Below are 23,133 nucleotides of genomic sequence, written 5' to 3'. Positions count from 1 at the left end.
GATGAATGGATGGATGGATGATGGATGATAGATGATGGATGATAGATGATGGATGGATGGATGGTTGATGGATGGATGATGGATGGTTGATGGATGGATGGATGATGGATGGATGATGGATGGATGATGGCTAAATGTTTATTTTTCATCTGTTCTCGTCTGGTGGGTTCTCTCCGTTCTCGTCAGATCTCGTTCAGAAAGGTCCAGGACTTCTGTAGCTCCAGAACCTTTGGTTCTTCTGGGCTAACCTGAAGCTGGCTCGGTTCTGCTGGTTTGGATCTTGTCTGGAGGTTTAGATGATCCAGAATCACGCAGCAGAACCTCCATATTTCTGGTCATTTTCAAGAAGAAATCAGAGTCCAGAAATACTAAAAATAAGATTTATTTAGAAATAATTTACATTTGTGGAGTTCTTGGTCCAACTTAAGGAACGTCATCATCATGAGAAGAACCGGCTCATCTGGAGAAACGTTTAATCTGACCGGGTTTCAGTAAAACTGCTTTCTGTCATGAAGGAATATTTAAAATAATAACGTCTTGTTGCTTCATGGTGAATGAAGCTGAAACATGAATTGAAGCTGAAACATGAACTGAAGCTGAAACAGGAACTGAAGCTGAAACAAGAATTGAAGCTGAAACATTAGTTGAAGCTGAAACATGAACTGAAGCTGAAACTTGAATTGAAGCTGAAACATGAACTGAAGCTGAAACATGAATTGAAGCTGAAACATGAATTGAAGCTGAAACATGAATTGAAGCTGCAGCTCTGAAGGATGAAGATCTGACAATGGATGAAGACGAAGGAGGACGACGGTTTCTGCTGCTGACGCTCCGTCTTCTGATGAACGCCGATGGAAACCTTCGGAGGACTTTCCTCCACAGCGGAATCAAACGTCTGGCTGCAGGAAAACGCTCATCCACAGCTCTTCCTGTCCTCCTCACTGGACCGTCCCGAGGAGAGGAACGGTCCAGGACTCTCCCAGAGTCAGCTGACCTGGAGCTCCGCCCACCTCTCCTGAAGCTCCGCCCACCTCTCCATGAGCGGTTTGTTGAGCTGAACTCCTGAGATCAGACTGGAAGGAGTCCTGTGGTGGCCCCGCCCCCTCAGGGTCACTGCGGGGGTACCAGGTCTGCTCCTCGGATCTGAGCTTCCCTGAAGCTCCGCCTCTAACTGGAGTCGCTGCTCATCACGCGGTGCTGATCAGGCCCGTTTGGGAGTTGGTGCTGTTCTGGCTGGTGAGTCTCAGCAGCGCCACCTCCGTGCCGCTGGCCCCCTCCCTCTTGCACGCCCCCCTCCTCACGGGCAGCTCCACCCTCAGCCTCTTCCAGAACCGGGACGACAGCTCTCTGGACTTGTCCCCCTGCCACCGGACCAGCGCCAGCGCCACCTGGGCCTTCCTCAGTTCCCGGACCAGGTCCTGCCTCTGCACCGGCTTGAACTGGACCAGGATCACCCTCAGGTGGCCCCCCAGCGCCATGCCCTGCAGGCCGGCCTTCAGCTCCAGCAGAGCCTGGGAGCCCTGCGCGGCGTAGCCGGGGCTGACGACCACCAGGAGGCGCCGACTGCGAGCCACGAAGCTCAGCGTCTCGTCTGTGATGGCTGCAGGGAGAGGGGGGTGAACGGGGGAGGGACGGATGGAGGGATGAAGGAAAGGCGGATACTCACTCCCCCCGGGAAGACTGTCCCTGTCGAAGATGCAGACGGAGTATCCGAACTCGTTCTCCAGAACGCCGCGCAGCGTGGACAGAACGAACTGCTCCTCCTCGCCGTTCCTCGCGTACGAGATGTAGACGTCAAAGTCCTTCTCGTCTGAAACGGACGGGGGGGTCAATAAAGTTTTTCAATAGAGGAAGGAACATTTCAAGATTAAAAGTTATTTGCAACTTTTATCACATTTAATCTCTAGATTTACACTTTTTTTCTCGTAAATTTAAGATCTTTTCATTGTTTATTTTTGACTTCTTTATCGTACATTTTTGAACGGTACTTCTTTTCTCATGAACGTATGATTTTTTAAATACATTTTTTAATTTTTTCTCCTAAATTTATGATTTTTTTCTCATTAATTTCTTACTTTTTTCAGGTACATTTTTTTTTTTTTAACAAATTTTTGACTTTGTCCTTATAAATTTTGTACTTTTTTTCTCATGAATTTAAAACTTTTGATCTCATTAATTTATGAATTTCTTATAAATTTACCCCTTTTTTAAATAAATTTATAATGTTTTTCTCATAAATTTAAATTGCTTTTCTCATGAATTTATAACTTTTTTATTATATTTTGACAATTTTTCTAATAAATATATAACTTTTCATATCATTTATGACATTTTTTATCGTAGATGTATGACTTTTCTCTTCTAAATTTATGACTTTTTGTCGTTAATTTACGACTAAAGTGTAACCAAACCCTAAAAATCAACCATTTTGTCTGTTGGTCATTGACACTTTTTTGATAAATTCAAATAAAATTGTTTAATTCTTGAAAATACAGTCAAAAACCGTCGGTGTGCTGCCCCCTACGGGGAGAACTGAGGTATTACAGTTGAATTTTGTGATTGGTCAAACCGTGCAAGTTTGATCTGCAGCTCCAGTAAAGAAAACAGTCCTGTTCCTAAGCCCCGCCCCTCTGACTGGATTTCAGCTGTGGGCGGAGTCAGCCTCCAACTTCCTGTTTGGTTACCCTTTAAAACGCGCAAATATACAAGAAAAAAGCTTATGACTTTGTAAGTCATAAATATATGACTTTATTCTCAGAATTTAACAGTTGTAAATATTTTCTCATGAATTTACGAGATTTAAAGTCAAGTCTACATTTTTGTTTGTTTGCCCTGAAACTCCGTCGTAGAAACCAGATCTTTGAGACACCGTATTTTTTCTCAAAATAAGAATTCTTAGAATCATTTTGTTTCTGGCAGATTTTTGGGTCATCTAAAGAAAATCTGTCAAAAGGTTAAAGTTTGACTTGGATTCGCTGCGACGACCCCTGAGGCCCAAAGGTCAACGACAGGGAAGAGAACCTCCAGAGAACCGAGCAGAACCTCTAGAACAGGTTTGGACAGACTCGAGCAGATCATGAGACTGGGTCCAAACGGACAGCCGGAACCATCTCTAACCAGTCAGCAGAACTTCAGCAGAACCTCTGGAGTTCTAGAGAAGAACCTCGGTGCTGAAGCTGCAGCAGCGGTCAGGTGAGAGCAGAAACGCTTTCTCAGGTGTGCTGGGCGGCGCCTCACCTGTGTGGCGCTCGTCAGTGCCGAACCAGGAGCGGTAGAGCAGCAGCAGCTCCAGCCAGAAGACGTGGTAAACCACGAAGAGGAGCAGCATGAGCACCAGAGTGACGCCCAGGCCGCAGCCCAGCTCCACCGACGGCAGCGACGCTGCGGACAGAGGACACGCCGCGTTCTGATCCGGTCCAGACAGAGCAGGACTTCACAATCTGACCAGAACCCGCCTTACCCTCCTCCTCCAGCACCGCCCGCCGGCTCTCAAAGCCTTTGGCGTTCTTCACGGAGCAGTTGAAGCGCCGCTGCAGGTCCTCGGTCTGGAAGTCCTGGATCTCCAGGACGTTCTCCACAGTCAGGTCCATGTGGTCGTCCTTCAGAACTCTGCAGACAAACCGGGTCCCATCAGGCCTTCAAAGACCGAACACTTCTACCGCTCTCAGATCTATCAGAACCATCAGAACCATCATCCGACCAGAACCGATTCAGTTCTGATTTTAAAGGGTGAGAGGATTTCCTGTAAAAACATGGAACCACCTTTGTGGGCGGAGCTTAACTTCAGCTTCCTGCTTAAAGTCTGAAGTAAAAACAGGTCAGTTGTCCTGGCGACCTCGAGGTGACTTTAAACTCCGATCACTATGATGTAAAAAAACTCCAACTTCTTAAAAGAAGGAAACCTTTAGGCTCCGCCCCTTTTGCCCATCAGAAGTCAGATTAATTATCTTTAATTAACTGAATTTTATGAACTTAAATATTTTAAACTTAAGATGTAAAAAAACGAATAAAAAGTGGGTGTGGCCTTTGGATTGACATGCAAGTTAAATCTGGGGAGGGGGGGTAGCCCCGCCCACTTATGACAAAGTTTGATGACATTTTTTTTCCAGCCAAAAACAGACTTTCATCAAGGCAGAACCAGACTGAGGGTCACATGACCACGCCTGAGGTCACCATGAAGGCTGAGACTCTCTGGTTGGGGGCGGAGTCTAAATTTCAGCACATTCTTTAAAGATGAAATCCAGTTTCATTTCAAACATCCAGAGCTTCACGGAGGCGTTGCCGCGGTAACGGAGGCGAGGCCGGCGTCCTGTCTCTCACCTGCTGCTCTGGGAGAATCTGTGGTCGTTGAGTTTCTCCAGCGTCTGTCCGTCCACCGTCCACCAAACGTCCCAGGAGGGGTCTTCCACGACGAAGGGGACTTTGGCCTGGCACGCCAGCGTGGCCCTGGAATCTGACGGTGAGAGCGGACCAGAACACGGCCGACGTGACACGGAGGAATCCAGAACATCAGTCACTGTCAGACCTCCTCCAGATGGAAAAATAACACACTCAGCAGCTTCTAGTGCTAATTACCGCCGTCGCCTAGCAACAACATCTCAGCTGCTGCGGTCAGGAGACCCTGATGCTACAGTGAAGGGGGTCTGATGTGGGGGGGGGGTGTCTTCAGCTGAAACAGAAGGATGGGAGGAGAGGAAGCCATGAAGGGGAAGATGAAGGAAGAAGAGATCCAACGAAACGCCTGACCAACTAATCCAGAAGCCCCTCCTACAGGAAAGGTTCTTCATCTTTAAACTTAGTTTGGTTCTGACCCGATCCAGGCTCAGTGGAGCCGCCCTGGAGGACAGGCAGCTCCAGCTGTCTGAGGTCAGAGGTCAGCTGATTCTCCAGAGGGGATGAAGAAAATCCCCGTTTAGGTCTGAAAACAGTTATGGTTTTAGGAGAACTGGCCCCGCCCACTCGCCACGTTGGAGGACTGAATCCAGTCCAGGTCAGCCCCCGCCTCTCCTTCATCTCTGCTCATCAGTCTGTGCGATCATTTCTGATCAATAGCAAACTGTCGCACTGATCAGCATAGCTGCATCGCTCCATCACCGTGACAACCGCATCCTTCAACCACGGCGGCGGGCGTCATCTGTGCTGGTCGATGCAGACTCGCATTAACATGCAGCAGACCGACAGGCAGGAGGGAATCCAGAGTCAGTCCGTCCTGGCCCCTCAACGCCTGAAGATGACCAGGAGGGTTAGCCCCGCCCATCAGGAGTGTTAGCCCCGCCCATCAGGAGTGGTAGCCACGCCCACCAGGAGTGTTAGCCCCGCCCATTCGCCTATTTAGGAGAAGGTGGAGGTTTTATGATGTCATATTTGATCACATCACCAGATCCTCAGACAGGTGAGAAGACTAACCTGTTGGCCCCGCCCCCTCCCATCATTGAAATCTCTGTCCGAACCCAACACTGAGACTCCAGACTGACCCCTAGAGGTCACGCTGACCAAACTCCGACTTGGAGCTTCGACTCGCCAAATTAAAAGCAGCAAAGTTGTAAAAGGAAAGTTTGGAACCGTTTTCTACAGACGTGTAAATGTAACCAGAAACTACATGTTTATGTTCTACGATGTGAGTTTATATTTAAGCTCTGAAGTACTTTATATGTGTTTTCTCAAGTACTCAAGTATATGTTTTAAAGCTTTTCAAAAAAGTGATTTTAGGCTTTTATCTTGTTTTTACTTTTTATTGATCCAAAAATGACCCAAAGCGGTATCCTAAAACCGTGACAACAGTTTTATGATCCGTTACACCTCTACCTGGCGTATATGAAACGCGACCTTTCTACACGCCTGACGGCCGCCGTCTACACTCCTGACCACGCCAACGATTTTCAACAGAATTGGACGGCGTGGTGAAATCTTAAAGGTTGTGTGCTGCCTCCTGAGGCGCGGCGCGGGTTGGGAGCGTGGCGTTATTTGTTTGTAATTATCTTTAACTGTTGTTAAAGAGAATAACTCAAGTTCAGATTAAACGTTGTTCCGTGTTGATATAAATATTTCTATATTTCACTCATTCATTTAATCTAAACGGATCAGAGAAATTCTGCAGTTTTCTCTACAATAGTTACCTTCACTATAAAGTACTTCAGTAAGTACCTCTTCAGGTGAAGTAGAGAGTATTTGTGGAAGTACACTTCCCCACCCCCACCCTACTGGTGGTGGGGGCGGGGTTTGTAAAAACCTGCTGAGTCATGGTACAGACGTTCACATCGGTCTGGCAGGACTGGCGCTCGGCGGCGGACTCACGGGATTTGACGTGGAAGACGCGGTCCGTGTAGGGGTGCAGGATCACGGGGGTTTTGGACATGCGGGTGGGATCTGGGGACAAAAGACACGCGGTTACCTGGACAGGTACGTGGGTGAGGGCGTGTCCGGCGGCGGCGGACTCACTGATGGCGGTGACGTTGATGGCTCTGGTGAAGTTGAGCTGCTTGCCCCCCCGCTGGAAGTGCACGGTGCAGTAGTACAGGCCCTGGTACTGATCCACCATGGTGTAGAAGCGCAGGCTGGACTCCCGCTGCTGCCGGTCCGAGTTCCAGAACGGGTGCTGGTTGCACTTCTGCAGACCAACCAGAGGGGGCGTTAGAGAGCCCTCACTGAGAACCCGACCCAGTTTAAAGAAGAGTTCTAAACTGGACTCTGACGGGTTCTAGAGGCGTTCATGATTCAAACCGGGTCCAGGTTCTACAGAAAAGTCTTGTAGGTCCAAAACTTCCTCAAGAACCCAAAGAAAATCAACCTCGGAGGCGGGGCGTTCACACCGCGAGCGAGCGTCCGTTTCTGATGAGGTCTCTGGAGCGCTCTGTGAGGAGCTATAGCGCCACGCACAGACCGAGAAGTCTGTGGAAGACCGTTCTCAGGTTCTACGCATGACATCGCCAGTTAAAGCAGCTGAACTTCGATCCATCAGGGACTCAGATTTGGTGAGGATGGCAGACATTTGAATTCATGGAAGTGTCAAACATTTGAAGATGAATCATGAAGGAGGAATCAACCACGTTTGCTGCTGGGAATGTGAACGACCTCTGGAGCAAACGGAGCATTTTCTGCCTGTGGCAACTCTCTCTGGAAGACGTTGCAGATGTTTACACCGTTGGTGAATCATCTCCGGCTCTGCTGACTGAAACTGGGGAACCTGGATGCATCTGAACCTGGCGAAGCGGCTTCAGCGACATGCTTAGCGATGGGACTCTGAACGTATCGGAGACGCGATCGATGCTCTGATAAGCCGCAAGTATCGCATCCAAGTCTCTGGAAACCATCAAATTTATGTGTGATTTTAGTGCCAGCTTATAGCAAGCAAACGTCACAGTTTTGAGATAAAACATTTCTAGGTTGCAGTCAAAATGTAAAGTGTTGCTGATAAAATATTTAATATTTGCTTTAATATAAAAAACAATCATTTACAGATGCGTAGTGGCTCATCTCGCCTTCACCCTATCTTATAGTTTTGGGTTTGCCAGCAAAAAAAAGTTTTCAAATGCAAAAGAAAAGTTTTTGAAAGCAAATATTAAATATTTTATTTGCAACACTTTACATTTTGTTTGGAACTCAGAAACTCTTGATCTGAAAACTGTGACTTCTGCTTACAAAATGGCGCCGCAAAACGTACGAATTACGGCTCGACTTGGAGGAAACCTGGAAAACTGACCGGATCGGTGAATGTTCTGCCATAAAGCAGAACCAGGACATTCAGCAGGCAGAACCTGAGTCTGCCTGCGCCTAAACAATCACCTCTGATGAGGAACCCCCAACCGAGGACACACTCCCTTAGGCTGAGCCAGAACAATCCGCTGAAGGTGATAAGCACGGCCCGTTGTCATGGAAACCTGCATTCCTCCTGTCTCTGTGACCCTTTCTCTAGATTCAACGCCTCGATCACTCTCTTCTTTCTGGTCTAATTTGTGTCCCGTCAGAACTCTTGGACATCAAGGCGTTCATATACCAGAATAGAGCTGTGGATGATAGATCCTCCAGATCTACAGCGCTCTGACCACTCCCACCTGCAGGTGCGCACACGCGCTAGCATCAGGTCGCAACAGCCCAGAGAGAACCCCATGTGCTACATGCACGTTCAAGAGTGCACGTCACCAGAACGCCTTACGTGGGACCAGTTCACGGTTGGCGAGCTGTCAGACATGGAGGCGGCGTCCTTCAGGCCCGGACAGTCCAGCGTTTTTCCTTCCTGCAGGGGGATGAGCGCCGTGGTCGGCGCCGGCGCCACAGAAGGCTCACAGCTGCTGGCGGGGGTCGCCTGGCCCCGGCGAAGGACCTTCAGGCGCATGGCGATCTTACTGCAGGAGGACTTGTTTCTGGAGGCCAAAGTAACAGCAGATGTTCAGAGAAACAAAGACCTCAGAGACCGTCCAGAACCTTCAAGAACCGGGTCGGGACGCTCTTCTCCCATCTGTCATAGACTGTCTCCTCTAACCTGAACACGCGTGCCGAACCGTGGCTTCTGATCCGTACGGATTATCCATGATCTGTACGGATTATCCATGATCCGTTACACCCTGTTTTTTTCATATTTTTAATTAAAAGTCTAACATATAAAATATATATAAAATAGAGCCGAGAATCGATTAAAAAAAAATTAGCTAATTGATCGCAAACATGAAAAACATGAATCGGGATTAATCACTATATTTTTTTGTCTCAGTATTTGCTGCCCACTTATTATCTGCGAATACTCACAATATGAAATCACATATAGAACTTATTGAACATTTATATAGAACATTTATTTCCAATTACTGCTGTCAATCAATTACAGAAAAATCAGATAAATCGCACTTTTGAGTTGTGATTAATCACAATGTTTTACCAGGTAAAACCATTTGTACAATATGGCACCGGACCATGGACCAAATTAAAAAAAGTGATCTAAACCACAAAAATAGAATAAAGTACTACAAACTGAGTATTTATTTCTTTTGTAAGAGACCGTATAAGCGGGATAATCCCCATGAAATGTTTTAACGAACGCCGTGGAAACCTGAACCGCCGAGTTAAAGTGAACGATTAATAAATGTGAAGGCGTTAATTCTTTTTAATTAATCGAGAGCATTAACGCGTAAATGTTCACAGTCTTGATAAAAGACTGAAGCTGCATGGAGAAAGGATCAGACCGGCGGTGGAGGGAAACTAAATGATCTTTTCAGAAGCAACAGTAAAACACATAAGAACCTTTTTATTTACTTAATAATACAAAATAAAGGTGATCTTAAATACATTTTTATATTTTAGCTACAACAAAACCAAATGATTGTTAATTTGATCTAAATGATCTATTCATCACTGCTGTGATTTTTGAACCTTTTTTCAGTGAAACATCCTCGAACAGCTTCATGACTGAAACCGACCCGACTCGGCTCCAACCGGCACACGAACATGAGGGTCGGTCGTCCTCAGAGAGAACAGGAAACAGCAGCAGACGAACAGGAAACCAGCCGACCGTCTTCATCAGATCTGCTCAGCAGCTTCCTGCTCGTCTGCTCTAGAAAGCACTTTCACAGCGGGTGTTCAGATCACCGCCGCTTCCTCCGCTCGGTGTGTGAGAGCACATCAACACGCGGGTCAGAGACAGAACCTGGAACCCGTCCAGAACCGGGTTCCTGCAGACCTTTCTGGCACCACTTTGGCTGATTGAGTTTAGAGAATTGGACCGAAGGTGAAAGTAGGATCCGAACTGGCTCCACGTCTCAGAAGCTCCGCCCCTTTTCTGACACATTCATTTATTGTTGACTTAAATCACCCGTCATGAGAGTGATGATCATGTGTGAAGCAATAAAGTTTTATTGAAAAAAAAGAAAAAAGCTGCAGTGTTTATAAGGGTGGGCGGGGTCACGGCGCTGCGTGATTGGACCCTTTCCTTATGACACATGGGGGATCAAAGCTCCTTGTGAGAAGAGATGATCACTCTTTACAAATCTGAAAATAGAAGCCGATGACAGATCAAGTGTTTATCGCCAGCGTGCCGCGGTCTGTCCCTCCGCACGCCGCCTGCTGACCCGGGTTCAGAGTGTTCGTTAAATGTTTATCCTGTTCGGCCCGTGACATAAGGCGTGTTTTGGATTTCGACACCCCCGGTCCAGTTAGAAGAAGCGATCTCGGCTCCGGATGGTTTACCAACTGCTCCAAAGAAAGGTAGAACTTGTGTGTTCTGGGACTCACCGCAGGAGGCAGATGTACTGACCCGAGTCTTCCGCCTCGGCCGGCAGCACCCACAGCCGCTCCCGCTGTTTGCAGAAGCGTGAGCTGCAGACCAGAACCACGGTCAGAACTCAGGCAGAACCCGCCCGTTCAGAGACAGAACAGCAGAGCTGGGTTACCTCTGCCGGATCGGCTGCTCCAGGTCTTGGCCCTCCAGGATCTGGTACCAGAAAAGGTTGTGTCCGGTGCTCTGGGTGGAGTAGTTGTAGACAGAAGGATGAGAGAAAAGCGGACAGGACAGCCAGGCCGCCTCCCCCTCTAGAGCAGAGACCGCCCCTTTACTGAACACGCCCCAGTCGTGGCACATGGGGTCTGAAAGAGCAGAAGAAGAAGTTCTAATGAAAACATTTGTGTTTTCAGAGTCCTCCTGGCCACTAGAGGGCGATAAACATTCAAAACGGAGAGACCCCCAGCCGCCGTTTCTTCAGAGCTGATGTGACCCGACGCGCTCCAACTGAATGAGGTCGATTCAGTCGCCATCTCTTAGTGTTGGAACCAGATATTGTCAGGGATTGGTCCAGATTGGTCCGAGTCGTTTCTATGGTAACCACTCTCACCAATCAGGAATGAGCCTGTTCGAAGGCCACGCCCCCACCACTTAAAAGCAACCTTCACAAAATCTAATCAGACATTTTGGGTGTAGGGTCCAGAAGGCTCCGCCCACTTTCATGGAGGCATCTGATTGGTCAGTTTAGAGGTAGATAAAAAATGAGGATTATCGAGAAGATAAATGATTATTCTGACCACTAGAATGATGGAGTAACAGCTGGTTATCTCTCTATACAAGTCTTCTTGGAGCCAGCAGGGACTTCCTGTTTGGAACACCAGGGAGGCGGGGTCACTCAGTCCACTTCTCACATACAGTCAATGGTTGGAACTGAAATCCTTCCATGTTTTTCACTTCAACATTCAAATACTAGTAACAGGACAATCTAGTAATCTGGGTTAGATTATGACTTTTTGGTGGTTTTTGCCATTTGTGTGACCGAGAAACAAACTGGAGCTTCACAAATAAACTGAATTCAAAGGAAACAAGAGGATCGGATCCTAAACTGGTTTATCATCTCAAAGCATTTAAAGGTGAAGAAGTTTTCATCAGGCGTTCATCTTCACAGAAAAACCTGAAAATCGTTCCTGATCAGATGAAAAAGAAAACTCCGAAATGACTCTGAAGGTAGTTCAGAGCTGGGCTGGATCCAGAAGCTGATCCGGTTCTGATGGAGTTTTACGTGAACTGGATTGTGCCTGATAAAAGCACGAATGCTCTTCTGTCTGTCGTAGCTCAAAGCAGACCTGCAGGAAAGGAAACCACCTGCAGACAGCTGTCTGGGACGGAGCGGCCGGTCCGTCTCAGGACGCGATAACGGGACCTACTGCTGACGCAGCAGGACCATGATGAACGTCTGAGGCGGCTAACGCTTCAGCTGCAAAAACAAATCAATGAAGATCCATCTCTGCAGGAACCAGGCAGAAAACTGGATCCTGAATTCAGGATCCTGAAGAAAAGCACCACAGGAAACAGGAAGTTCTTCAAATCCAATTATCTCTGGGATATTTACGAGCTCAGGAGGGAAACGAAGCGCTCATCCATCTTCAGAATTAGCACAAGCTAATTTCCGACCCACAGATTGAACGGATTGATCGTCCCGATGCGTCTGAGGCGTTTAACCCAGCGATCCATCAGGTCGGGAGGAGGGAAGGCCCGGTTCTGGACGGTTAATGAGGAGGGGGATGAAGGGGAGCTGGAGGCTGAAGGTCGGAGCAGAAGGGGCTGATGGGAGATCAGCGGATGGACCACGACAGGAACTTTTACGTGGACAGAAGCCCGTGAGGCGAGTTGGAGAAATACGGACTCGGAAAAAGTATTTTTGAGTTTGAGATAGAATATTAGCCGCAAAACTGTTTTTTTATCCTTTTATGAAAATGTGATCCTACTTTGCATCGTTACATTTTTGTTTTTATAATAAATATGAATTAGATTTTTGGGCGCAAATAAATAAATAAATATTAAGATAAAGTGGAGTTTTCTCAAAGTGTAAAGAGAAGCTAATGAGTTTCTTTCAAAATAAAAGACTTCCTGTCCCAAACAGGAACGTTCGGTGAAGCTCATGTATCCTAAACAACGCGAGACAAAAAAGACGCTTTAGGTTTACTTTGGTTCTGGAGGACAATCGAGGCCTAAAGCCGTCATCAGGGACATAAAAACCATGACGGATTATCTTCTAAATTCACCTCAGCCATAAAGTTAAATCAGGGGCCCGTTCCAAGAAGCAGGTTTTGTTGGAACTCTGAGTTCGTGAACTCCAAATTCGGCAAAACTCTGAGTTTTCGGTTCCAGAAAGAGGGATAACTCAAACCCGGGAAAGTGGGCGAAACCAAGCCCGTTCCAAGAAGCGGGTTAAGCTGAACTCAGAATCAATCACTATGGTAACTGAGTCTGTGAACGAAACCTGGTCGGTAGCAGGTTTTCTTCAGGAAACTTAGAGTTCTCTGAGGTCTCCGCCCCTTTTTAAAGTGAAAGATGTTCAAATATGAGTTCCTCATTAACATTTAGAGAACATTCACATTAGAGACGTCACGTTTCCACCACGCAGAAACCAAAATGACATGTTCATTCATAGAGGATCATGTAGAGAGGAGGCTGATTAATCCAGAGGAAATGTTATTTACGTCGGTAGAGGATTTGGAGGACACGAGTCGACTGACTGCAGTTTCCCAATTCATTTTTATTTCAGCGATATTATAAATAGTGAGTTTTTCCAGGGACTCGCTATTAAAAAATACAGTTTTCTTTTCCTTATTTTAGACCCAAAACAATAGAAATTATTGGATGTCAAACACCGAGAAAGGATCTGGACTCATCTACCATTCAGTGTCTACATCAGACATTAGCTCAGTTGTCAACAACGCTGCTTCCCACTGCATAGTGAGTGAGTTCGACTCCTGGCTGTGGAAAGTGTTTTTTACTTTTTACGCTTAAAAAAATTCGGCGAATAGTTTTTAAGGCTTGAGAATTAAAATTAAATAAATGCTTTTTTAACATATGCCAGGCATCTACAGTTTCTTTTTAGCGTGCAGTGATATCTGTGTGTGTAGGTGGGGGGGATCCGATCACGGAGATTACTTATTAGATTGGTAACAGATCAAAAACCACTCCTTACTCAACAAGAGACAAAATAACCTTCCTGACATTATTTATTCATTATTAGAAATGATTCAAATAACTGCAGATATTTTCTCTCTGTTCTACCGCTGCAGCTGTGTTGCTTTTCTTGATGAAAATGTTCTCCTATAGTCGCATTTGCTTGAAGGAACTTATCAATTTCCCTCGCCGGAAGTACGTAACTCAGCTGTTTGCTCCCGTTGCCATGGTGAATCGTGCTGTCTTTGCTCCATTGATCAGGGCTTTTTATGGTCGCGACGCTCACACCTGATTCTGGTTCTGACAACTTCAAGTTGATTGAATCAAACATTTTCAGCTGTTCTGGAACCGAAAACCCTGAGTTTGGGAATTTTGAGTCCAGTGACTCTAAGTTCAGGTTTGAACTCTAAATTTGTTGAACCTGCTTCTTGGAACGGGCCCCTGGTCAGAAGCAGCACAAACAACTAAAACGCACCAATTTAGATTAAATAAATCAAACAGGAAGTTTCCCACCAAATCCATGACTTTCAAAGTAAAAGGTAAAGTGTGGTTGCTGGTTTCAGAAAGCGATGGCGGCGCTAAGACGTCTTCAGACGAGTGGAGGCGGTCCTCTTCATCGCCCACAGAGGAGCGTCTCAATGTCAGAAAACAATCCTGCAACATTTGACCAAACAAAGTCCTGAAGAACCTGAACGCTGAGGAAGGTCTGGAGACAGTCGCTCCTCCTCTTCGTCAGCGTTTAAAAATCTAAAGCCTGTGTCGTTTTCTAGGACTTAGCTTCTGCAGAGCGGCAGGAGTTCAACAGAAATTCACCTCTGAGTTGTGGGCTGTTTGCTCTGAGCAACCCCGCCCCCTTTCCCCTCTGCTGCTGAGAGGTTGGAGCTCGTGGCCCCGCCCACCACATTTCTACGTCACAAATAGGATCTTTTTCTAGCAGCTTTTTTCATCTGATTCACAACAGTTTTAACCTCAATTCTCTTCATGTTTCCCTCCATTAACGTGCTAAAACCCGACAACGTTCTCATCACACTTCAGTCGGACCGCCCTCAGATGAAGAACACGGTTCAGCTGCAGGTTCTGGTCAGGTCCAAACAGACATCTGGATCCAGAGGAAGAAAAACGAGGTTCTTCCTCCATCAATCTCCTGCAGGATGCGGCTGATGTTCAGGACCAGCTCAGACCTGCTGACTCTCAGCATCCTGGATTGATGGAGGTCCTCCACCTTCTGCAGGGAACGGTGGTAATTGACCTGTCAGGTTTCCACGGCGACGGTATTAGTCTTTCTATTAGAAGCTTATCCAACAGTCACCTCCTCCTCTCACCATCCATCCATCTGCAGTAATACCCCCCCCCCATGCATCCCATAAACTTCTGGAAGGTCTGACGCTTCAGAATCCAAGAGAATCAAACCAACATTTCATTTATTTATATCTCTGAGGGTAAATGTTGGGAGAACTTTAGTTTCTCTCCGACAGACTTCCAGGTTGAAGCAGATTAAAAATCAAACTACCAGCAGCAGGATTTGGTAGAATCATGTCAAACTCAACCGCACAGGGGGCCAAAATCCAGAACACCTGAGGTCGCGGGAAGAACAGGATCAACATTTAGTGAAAACTCTAAAACTACATTATTAAGACTTTAAAACTGTAACTTTTAACGTAATTCTTAATAATAAAAAGACAGGAATATTATTCCAGAATAAATCAACTTAAACCTTAAATAACTTTCTATATTTTACTCTACAAAAATATATTTAGTCTAAATTACCCGAGTTAGAATGAGGATAACATCGGGTCACTAGTGGCCTGGACTTGGACTCGCCGGACTCGTCGGACTCGTCGGCTGCAGTGAGACGAGAAGATCAGCCGTGGAACGACTGACGGGAGATTTTCACTCCTATCTGCACATTTCCTCTGAAGCAGATGAGAATCTGTGGTTTTCCTCCACTGTTGTGTTAATGTCCTCTCAGACGCTAACATGGGGGGGTCATTTCTCCCTGGGGGGTCCCCGAACAGAACAGCTGCAGACCTCTCCCTCATTTTCTGCAGAGCTGCACTGGACTTCATCTGTGCGTCGTTAAATCTTAATCGCCGTCTTAAAACCTGCTCTGGGGGTGGGGGGGGGGGTCTATCACACCTCCAGGAGGCAGTAAAAAGACAAACACAGACAGCAGCACCCCGCCTCCGAAAGGATTCCTGCCAGCACACTCCTGCCCCCCCCAGAGCTCCATCCATCTCTCCCTATACCCCCCAGCATCATTTACTGCTGTCAGCGCCGGGTTCGTCCGACGTTAACGAGTCGATCCCGGGAGGAGGGAGAACCGAGTCCGCCTCACAGCTGGAGCACAGCAAGGCTTTTATTTTGGTGAAAACATTTGAATCTGAAATGAACGTGAGGCAGAAGCGTGGCAGCGTAACGTCATGAACAGACAGCAGCTTCTGTGAGAAGTTTCAGACGGATCTCTCACAGAGGCTCCGCCCACTCCAGGTTTCACCTGTAGAGGGCGCTCAGGTCAATGAGTTATTTAGCTACAGATGCTACGTTAGCATGTTACCAACGAGTCACGCCATATTGGACATGTCAGTGAACCAAAGATACGGTTTAGCAGATGGTTTTAAAAGACTGATCATCACAAGGATCAGATCCAGGACCAGAAATTCATGTTTTTGTACAACATTCAACAGTTCTCGTATAAAATGAGTCACATTCTTGTTTTTTTCAGCTCTTTTTGTGTAATTGTAGCAAAGCTGTAAACAGGAATCTCGCCATGTCCAATATGGCGTCCAACTATGTGCATCATCAAGCTAGCGTAGCGACTCTAGCCTATGAAGCTCATCGGTTCTGGTAAGTTCTCCTCAGGACTGGTGGGACGTTCAGATGCTCCTGTATTATTTTAAAGACCTGATGATTACAGGAAGGTCATTTTCTAACTCGGCGACGGGGCGGGAACTTCCTGTTCGTGTCACGAAACATGAAACCACTTGTGCTGTTTCTCCCTGTAGGGAGCTCATCAGTTTGACTATATTTAACTATTGGCTGTATATAGAGAACTGGACTGACTGGCTCCTCCTCCTTAAGTCAGTCTCGATTAGCCAGAAAAAACATTCTTTTTAACATCTTCTCGATGATCCTCTTTTTAGTTAGGATTTATTGTCTGTAGTTCAAGTTACTCATGTTATAAACTGACCAATCAAATGCCTCAGTAAAAGTAGGCGGAGCCTGCTGGCCCCACATCCAACATACATAACGTGTGTGGACTTCCAAGGTGAGAATAAAAAATGAGAGAAAGTGTAAAAATATTCATGTGTGTCTGAGAAAAGTGTAGAAAATGTGAAAATGGTTGAAAATTCAAAATAACAGCTGTTACTAAAGGATACATTATTTTTCAATTGGTTATTTTTACATTTAGTGTTTTTATTCAAGTATTTTTCTATTTTCAAATTAATTTCAAGTCTTCTGTATTTTTTCAAATTTTCAGGATTTATTTCAAGTTTTCAAAACATTTTTCTTCAAATTTTATTTTTCTTTTCAAATTCACAAAGTCTTTTTTTATTTTATTTTCAGTTACAAAGTCCATTTTTCAGGTTTTCCGTCTGTTTTTTCGTTCCCTTTAAGCTGATCCTGATTTGACCCATAAGTGTTTTTTTGTTTTCTGAACTAGAAACTCGAGTCCCGGACTCGAGTCGTCGGGCCCCTGGCCCCACAGGTCACGTACCTGCCGAGTCGGTGGACTGACTGACGGATGGACGAGTGCCGCCCATCAGAGTGAGGAGGAGGAGGAGGAAGGCGGGAACGAAGGACGCCCTGTAGAGAGAGAGTGACAGAGTTAGTGTCTAGAGGGGAGGGGCCAGCGTGGGCGGGGCCACTCCTCTTTTTCCTGATTATTCTAATCAAACTGGCGTTTTCGCTGAGCTCCAACCGCACATTCAGGAATTTCACTTTCATAAACATCAATTGTGATTTATTGTGCATTCACCTGGAAGATTAATGGCTGCTGGGCCGGCAGGAGGAGGCGGCGGCCATAACTCATCCGGCCTCCTTCACGCCCGCTCTGCAGCCACAGTTAATTAAGTCTGCGCCGCTCTTCACCAGATCCTGCTCAACGTTCACGCTCCTGTTCTCCCAGCAGGGAAATGCAAATACTCTCCCTGAGTCGGGACGCTCGGCCTTTTCTGTTTCTGAGGACATCCAGGAAATTATGGGATGTCCTCAGGTACAGAAACCTTTATAAAGTATAACCTCGGATCAGAATCAGCCGAAAAATACTGAAATGGAACGGTTACAGCGGATTTTATGGGGCGGAGACTCAGGTCACATGACATCACAGCAAAAACGTATATTAACCCTTTAACTCCCGAGGCGTCGCCGGTGACGCTTAAACACGAATCTTTAACTTACCTCCAACTTTTCAACCGTTAACACGATCAATCCAGCAGATTGTGTCTCGACGAGCCGCTTTTCTCCGTTTGATCGATTCACGAATCAAACCACGATTCTTACTTTTGAATATAAAGTTTACTGCTATGTGTTTGTCTATTTACTGGATGGATGAAAATTATTTGTATTAAATCACCATAATTTATACTTTATAATTTATAATTTATACTTTATTTAGAACAGGAGATCAGAATCAACAAAACGATAATAAACACAAAGATTCAGATAGAAAGAACTTTTGTCATTTTAAACTTTTTTTTATCAATCTTCTGGTTCAGCAGTAAAACAGCATAAAAGGATAAAATCTCAGCTGTTTTGGATCATTTAACAGAATCTGAAAATGTTCTTCAGTTTTCTATCCTCAAAGTTCTCCAATATTTTACGTTCTAAACATCACATATCGGTGCAGAGCTCGTATGAAGTCTTTTTTTCACAGCAGAATCAGCTGATTCTCGTTGATTACATCCTTCCAGCAGCGCGAGGCTGTTTCTTCAGAATAAGATGGAGGTTCATTAATTGTGTCAAATGTTGAAGAGTTATCATAACCAGAAGAATGTAAACACTGGAGCTAAAGCTCCGATGTTAAAGCTAATTCATTGTTTCAGAAGTTATGTCTGTGAGCAGAACTTCAGTCTCAGTTTCTGAACAGAAAAAAGCTCTCGCTAGTTTTACTTTGAAAACCGGAAGCTTCACCGTCATGAAGATGTTTACCTCCGTTGGCAGTACCGCGGCTCTTTGTTTTAGCTCGTAAACTTAAAATTCTACATTAATCTGCATTTCAGGGCAAAAATACATCGTCCTCAGATGATATTAAGATCATATTTTAATACATTTATAAAGATCATGAATCAGCGATCTTGGACGTCGGGAATATCCGTACTTGAATTTTCAGGAGTAGATCACGAGTACGGAGCACCGGATACTCGTTACAGCCCGAGCCTGAAACAACAAATATTTTCAGCATTTTCTAAGGACGTTTTCGATGTCTCATCTACGAACGGCGGTTTGTACGCGATAAAACTCTGCTGTTTACGTCTAGTTCAGACTAAACGGACATTTTCTGACCGTCAGTGAACGCACCGGGACAGACGTACCAGACCATTGATTTTGATTGGTCCTTCGTGTTGGCCCCGCCCCTAACGCGCCACAATGGGGCTAAAAGTTTTTAAACCTAAATTTTTAGATTCGAAAACAAAAAAAAAAAGTTGAAAATAAAATAAAAGTTTTGAAACTGAAATTTTGAGTTTTGAAGCCTAAAAAAACAGAACATTTAAAGCTGAAAATAATGAAGTTTATTTTAGAATAGCAAAAACTTTTGGACATTTAAATTTTTTTGGGCCAATTCAATATTTTTATCTAAAGGTTTTATTTGGGTTTAAATAATATTGGCCCCATATCCATAGAAATCTGTCAAAATGTTTCCAAAGAAGCTAAATTCTGTTATTCACATTTAATAATACATCAATCCAGACTTCATCTGTCAGAGTGACCGCTGCACCACAGGACCTGCAGCTGAGCGTCTGTGGGCGTGGCCAGACGGATTTCCCAGCATCCCTGGAGGGGTTTGCATTCCTGCCGTGTCTGAGCAGGAAACCAGCTGGGGGGTCATGGAGGACGCTCTGACAGCGGGAGCGGGTCCCTGGAGGGACATCAGAACCACCGAGACCCGACCGGCCCATCCATCACGGCGCCGCTCGATACCAGGAGGGCCGTTTACCGTCCTGAGCGCGCCGCCTGACGTGTGATTCACCGCTGACACAGAGATCCCGCCCCCTCCCAACAGCGCCACACAGGACTCAAACAATCGTTCTCATCAGCTGGTCGACAAAACCGGCAGGTCCATCATCACGAGTTACCACGGCAACAGCTTCAGTAAAAACTAAACAAAAACACAGAGATCCACGGTGATCGGTGTTCCTATGAAGAAGAACCAGATCGGCCCGGTTCTTCAAATGTTCTACAGCCTTTACCTCACCCAAATAAAGAAGGATGTTTCCTTGGTTCCTGAATCCTGAAGAGGTTCTGCAGAAATACACCAGAATGTTCTGGAAGTTCTGGAGGAAAAACTCTACAGGAGAAATCCAGACATGACTCAGCAAATTTTAGACACAGAGATCCTGCTACAGGTGTTCTGGTTAAAGTCACACCTGTACAGGTGTACTAATGAAAGTCACACCTGTAACAGGTGTTCTGGCTAAAGTCACACCTTTAACAGGTGTTCTGGCTAAAGTCACACCTTTAACAGGTGTTCTGGCTAAAGTCACACTTGTACAGATGTACTAACGAAAGTCTCACCTGCTATAGGTGTTGTAACGAAAGTCACACCTGTTACAGGTGTTCTGGATAAAGTCACACCTGTAACAGGTGGTCTAACAAAAGTCACACCTGTAACAGGTGTTCTGGCTAAAGTCACACCTGTAACAGGTGGTCTAACAAAAGTCACACCTGTAACAGGCGTTCTGGTTAAAGTCAAACCTGTACAGATGTACTAACGAAAGTCACACCTGTACAGGTGTTCTGGTTAAAGTCACACCTTTAACAGGTGTTCTGGCTAAAGTCACACTTGTACAGATGTACTAACGAAAGTCTCACCTGCTATAGGTGTTGTAACGAAAGTCACACCTGTTACAGGTGTTCTGGATAAAGTCACACCTGCTAAAGGTTTTCTGGATTAAGTCACACCTGTTACAGGTGTGAGGAGCACGCTAACCTCTCTCCATGTTTTGGAGTCTTTGTAAGTGTTTTGCTTTCTTGTTTTTCTTTTTGCTTCAGACAAATATTCGCAGGTGACCTGCTGATGATGGTGATGAAGATGATGGTGATGAAGATGATGGTGATGAAGATAATCGAGATGAAGATGACAGTCATAACGACGATGATGATGAAGGTGAGGAGCACAGACAGACTGCTGTCTGGGTTTGTGCTGATCTCTGCAGAGTCCTCAATCTGACCTGATTGCCTGTAATCTGATTATCGGGGCGGATCGATGGGGACACTGGGCTGGTCCGGGACCAAAACCATCAGGCTGATGAACAGCAGACCCCCCTCCCCCCGCCTTCATCTTTGAGAGAAACCATCAGCTGATGAAGAAAATCTGAAACTTTTTCACTTTTTAAAATAAATAAAAATAAATGATTTGATCTTAAAATCAAATTATTTTCGGATCGATGCGGAGATAATCTCAGATTATTAGAAATTTAGGATTTTTCATGGAGATTAGAGCGCGAGTTCAGTTCGGCACCAGTCCGGGAGTGCGCGAGAACCACGCACGAGCCTGAGACTGTCCGGGTCGGAACCGAAGCGGAGCCGGTTTCAATAGAAACTAAAAATGAGAGCAGCGGCAGCTCCGAACCGGACTCCTGACCGAAGCCGAAGTTCGGGGGAAGAAGGGCGGGGACTTACATGGGTCTGACGGTCCGGAGGACCGGGCGGGACCAGAACCGGGACTGAACGGTGAACTCCGCTGGTTCTGAACTCCACCGCCGCCGTAAATCTTCGTCTCGGTCCGGTTCGGCTCCTCAAAGTGCTCCACGCTGACAGGCGGCGCGCGAGAACGAGCAGCTGAGTGACAGGGACGGCACGCGCCTGACTTCTGAGCCCCCGGCGGGAAAACGGTCCTCCCCCCGCGAGGAACAGCCGGGCTCCGGAGCGGGAAGACCGGCGGAGGACGGAGCCGCAGCGGGGCCGCCGAGGCGTCATGAAGGAAGTCCGAGTCAAAGTTCCAGCCCGGATTCCGGTCCACGCCCCGCCCCCAGAGCGCTCCGCGGCGGCCAATCACAGCGCAGCGCGTGCGCGCCGAGCCAGGAACACTTCATAGAAAGAGGAACACGGAGCCGACATGTAAACAAACGAGTTCACGTGTAAACAAACGAGTTAAAGTGTAAACAAACGAGTTCATGTCTAAACAAACGAGTTCATGTGTAAACAAACGAGTTCATGTGTAAACAAACGAGTTAAAGTGTAAACAAACGAGTTCATGTGTAAACAAACGAGTTCACGTGTAAACAAACGAGTTAACGTGTAAACAAACGAGTTCATGTGTAAACAAACGAGTTCACGTGTAAACAAACGAGTTCATGTGTAAACAAACGAGTTAAAGTGTAAACAAACGAGTTCATGTGTAAACAAACGAGTTCATGTGTAAACAAACGAGTTAAAGTGTAAACAAACGAGTTCAAGTGTAAACAAATGAGTTCACGTGTAAACAAACGAGTTCATGTGTAAACAAACGAGTTAAAGTGTAAACAAACGAGTTCACGTGTAAACAAACGATTTCATGTGTAAACAAACGAGTTAAAGTGTAAACAAACGAGTTCACGTGTAAACAAACGAGTTAAAGTGTAAACAAACGAGTTCACGAGTAAACAAACGAGTTCATGTGTAAACAAACGAGTTCATGTGTAAACAAACGAGTTCACGAGTAAACAAACAAGTTAACGTGTAAACAAACGAGTTCATGTGTAAACAAACGAGTTAAAGTGTAAACAAACGAGTTCACGAGTAAACAAACGAGTTAACGTGTAAACAAACGAGTTCATGTGCAAACAAACGAGTTAACGTGTAAACAAACGAGTTCATGTGTAAACAAACGAGTTCACGTGTAAACAAACGAGTTCATGTGTAAACAAACGAGTTCACGTGTAAACAATCGAGTTCACGAGTAAACAAACGAGTTAACGTGTAAACAAACGAGTTCATGTGTAAACAAACGAGTTCATGTGTAAACAAACGAGTTCACGTGTAAACAATCGAGTTCACGAGTAAACAAACGAGTTAACGTGTAAACAAACGAGTTCATGTGTAAACAAACGAGTTCATGTGTAAACAAACGAGTTCACGTGTAAACAAACGAGTTCACGAGTAAACAATCGAGTTCATGTGTAAACTAAACATATACATTAAAATAAAATAAACAAGTTAACTCGTAGACATATATGTAAACTGAGAAATTATCATGTAAATACATTTTAAAAACGAGATTCCATGTAAACAAATGAACAAAAACGTAAAAAAAGAATGGCCACATAAACAAAAATGGTTCCATTCAAACAAACAAGGAAACATGTAAAGAAACGAGTTAACATGTCAACACATGTACATAAAAATAAAAAAAATGTAAACAGACACGTAAACAAATTAGCTGACATCTAAATAAACAATTTACCATATAAACAAACATGTAAAGTAAGGAGTTGACAAGTAAACAAATTAGGAAAAATAAAAATACAATGTAACCAATGAAGCTAAACAAACAGGCAATTATTAAACGAAAAACCAAAGATAAAAATAAAATA

At 45.3% G+C, this 23,133-nt stretch overlaps 1 protein-coding gene and 1 long non-coding RNA gene across 3 annotated transcripts in view; both read right to left on the bottom strand.

Annotated features, from left to right (window-relative positions):
* LOC112149688 (interleukin-1 receptor accessory protein) overlaps positions 1 to 21,703 on the bottom strand; it is a 25,886-nt gene extending 4,183 nt beyond the window's left edge. The window contains exons 1-12 of one of the 2 annotated variants that reach the window (XM_024277548.2): positions 21,242 to 21,690; positions 17,118 to 17,206; positions 10,380 to 10,572; positions 10,222 to 10,305; positions 8,153 to 8,360; positions 6,439 to 6,607; positions 6,295 to 6,366; positions 4,321 to 4,453; positions 3,461 to 3,609; positions 3,238 to 3,381; positions 1,667 to 1,810; positions 367 to 1,600 (exon numbers count right to left, since the gene is read on the bottom strand). In XM_024277548.2, coding sequence (XP_024133316.1) covers positions 1,188 to 1,600; positions 1,667 to 1,810; positions 3,238 to 3,381; positions 3,461 to 3,609; positions 4,321 to 4,453; positions 6,295 to 6,366; positions 6,439 to 6,607; positions 8,153 to 8,360; positions 10,222 to 10,305; positions 10,380 to 10,572; positions 17,118 to 17,206; positions 21,242 to 21,243 — 1,800 coding nt within the window. In that variant the 5' untranslated portion in view covers positions 21,244 to 21,690 and the 3' untranslated portion in view covers positions 367 to 1,187. Of the gene's footprint in view, positions 1 to 366; positions 1,601 to 1,666; positions 1,811 to 3,237; positions 3,382 to 3,460; positions 3,610 to 4,320; positions 4,454 to 6,294; positions 6,367 to 6,438; positions 6,608 to 8,152; positions 8,361 to 10,221; positions 10,306 to 10,379; positions 10,573 to 17,117; positions 17,207 to 21,241 lie in introns of those variants that run through there. The other variant, XM_036214921.1, reaches the window with a different exon arrangement.
* Positions 19,181 to 21,229, bottom strand: LOC112149697. The gene is made up of 3 exons (XR_002919828.2): positions 20,550 to 21,229; positions 19,815 to 19,907; positions 19,181 to 19,718 (listed from the first exon to the last, which is right to left on the bottom strand). It is a non-coding gene; the product is annotated as an uncharacterized LOC112149697 (long non-coding RNA).
* Positions 21,704 to 23,133: the final 1,430 nt, after the last annotated feature.

The sequence above is a fragment of the Oryzias melastigma genome, linkage group LG13, assembly GCF_002922805.2.
Source record: "Oryzias melastigma strain HK-1 linkage group LG13, ASM292280v2, whole genome shotgun sequence".
NCBI classification, from domain to species: Eukaryota; Metazoa; Chordata; class Actinopteri; order Beloniformes; family Adrianichthyidae; genus Oryzias; species Oryzias melastigma.
The sequence above is the reverse complement of the archived record's forward strand: the minus strand, read 5'-3'. Positions and strand labels throughout refer to the sequence as shown.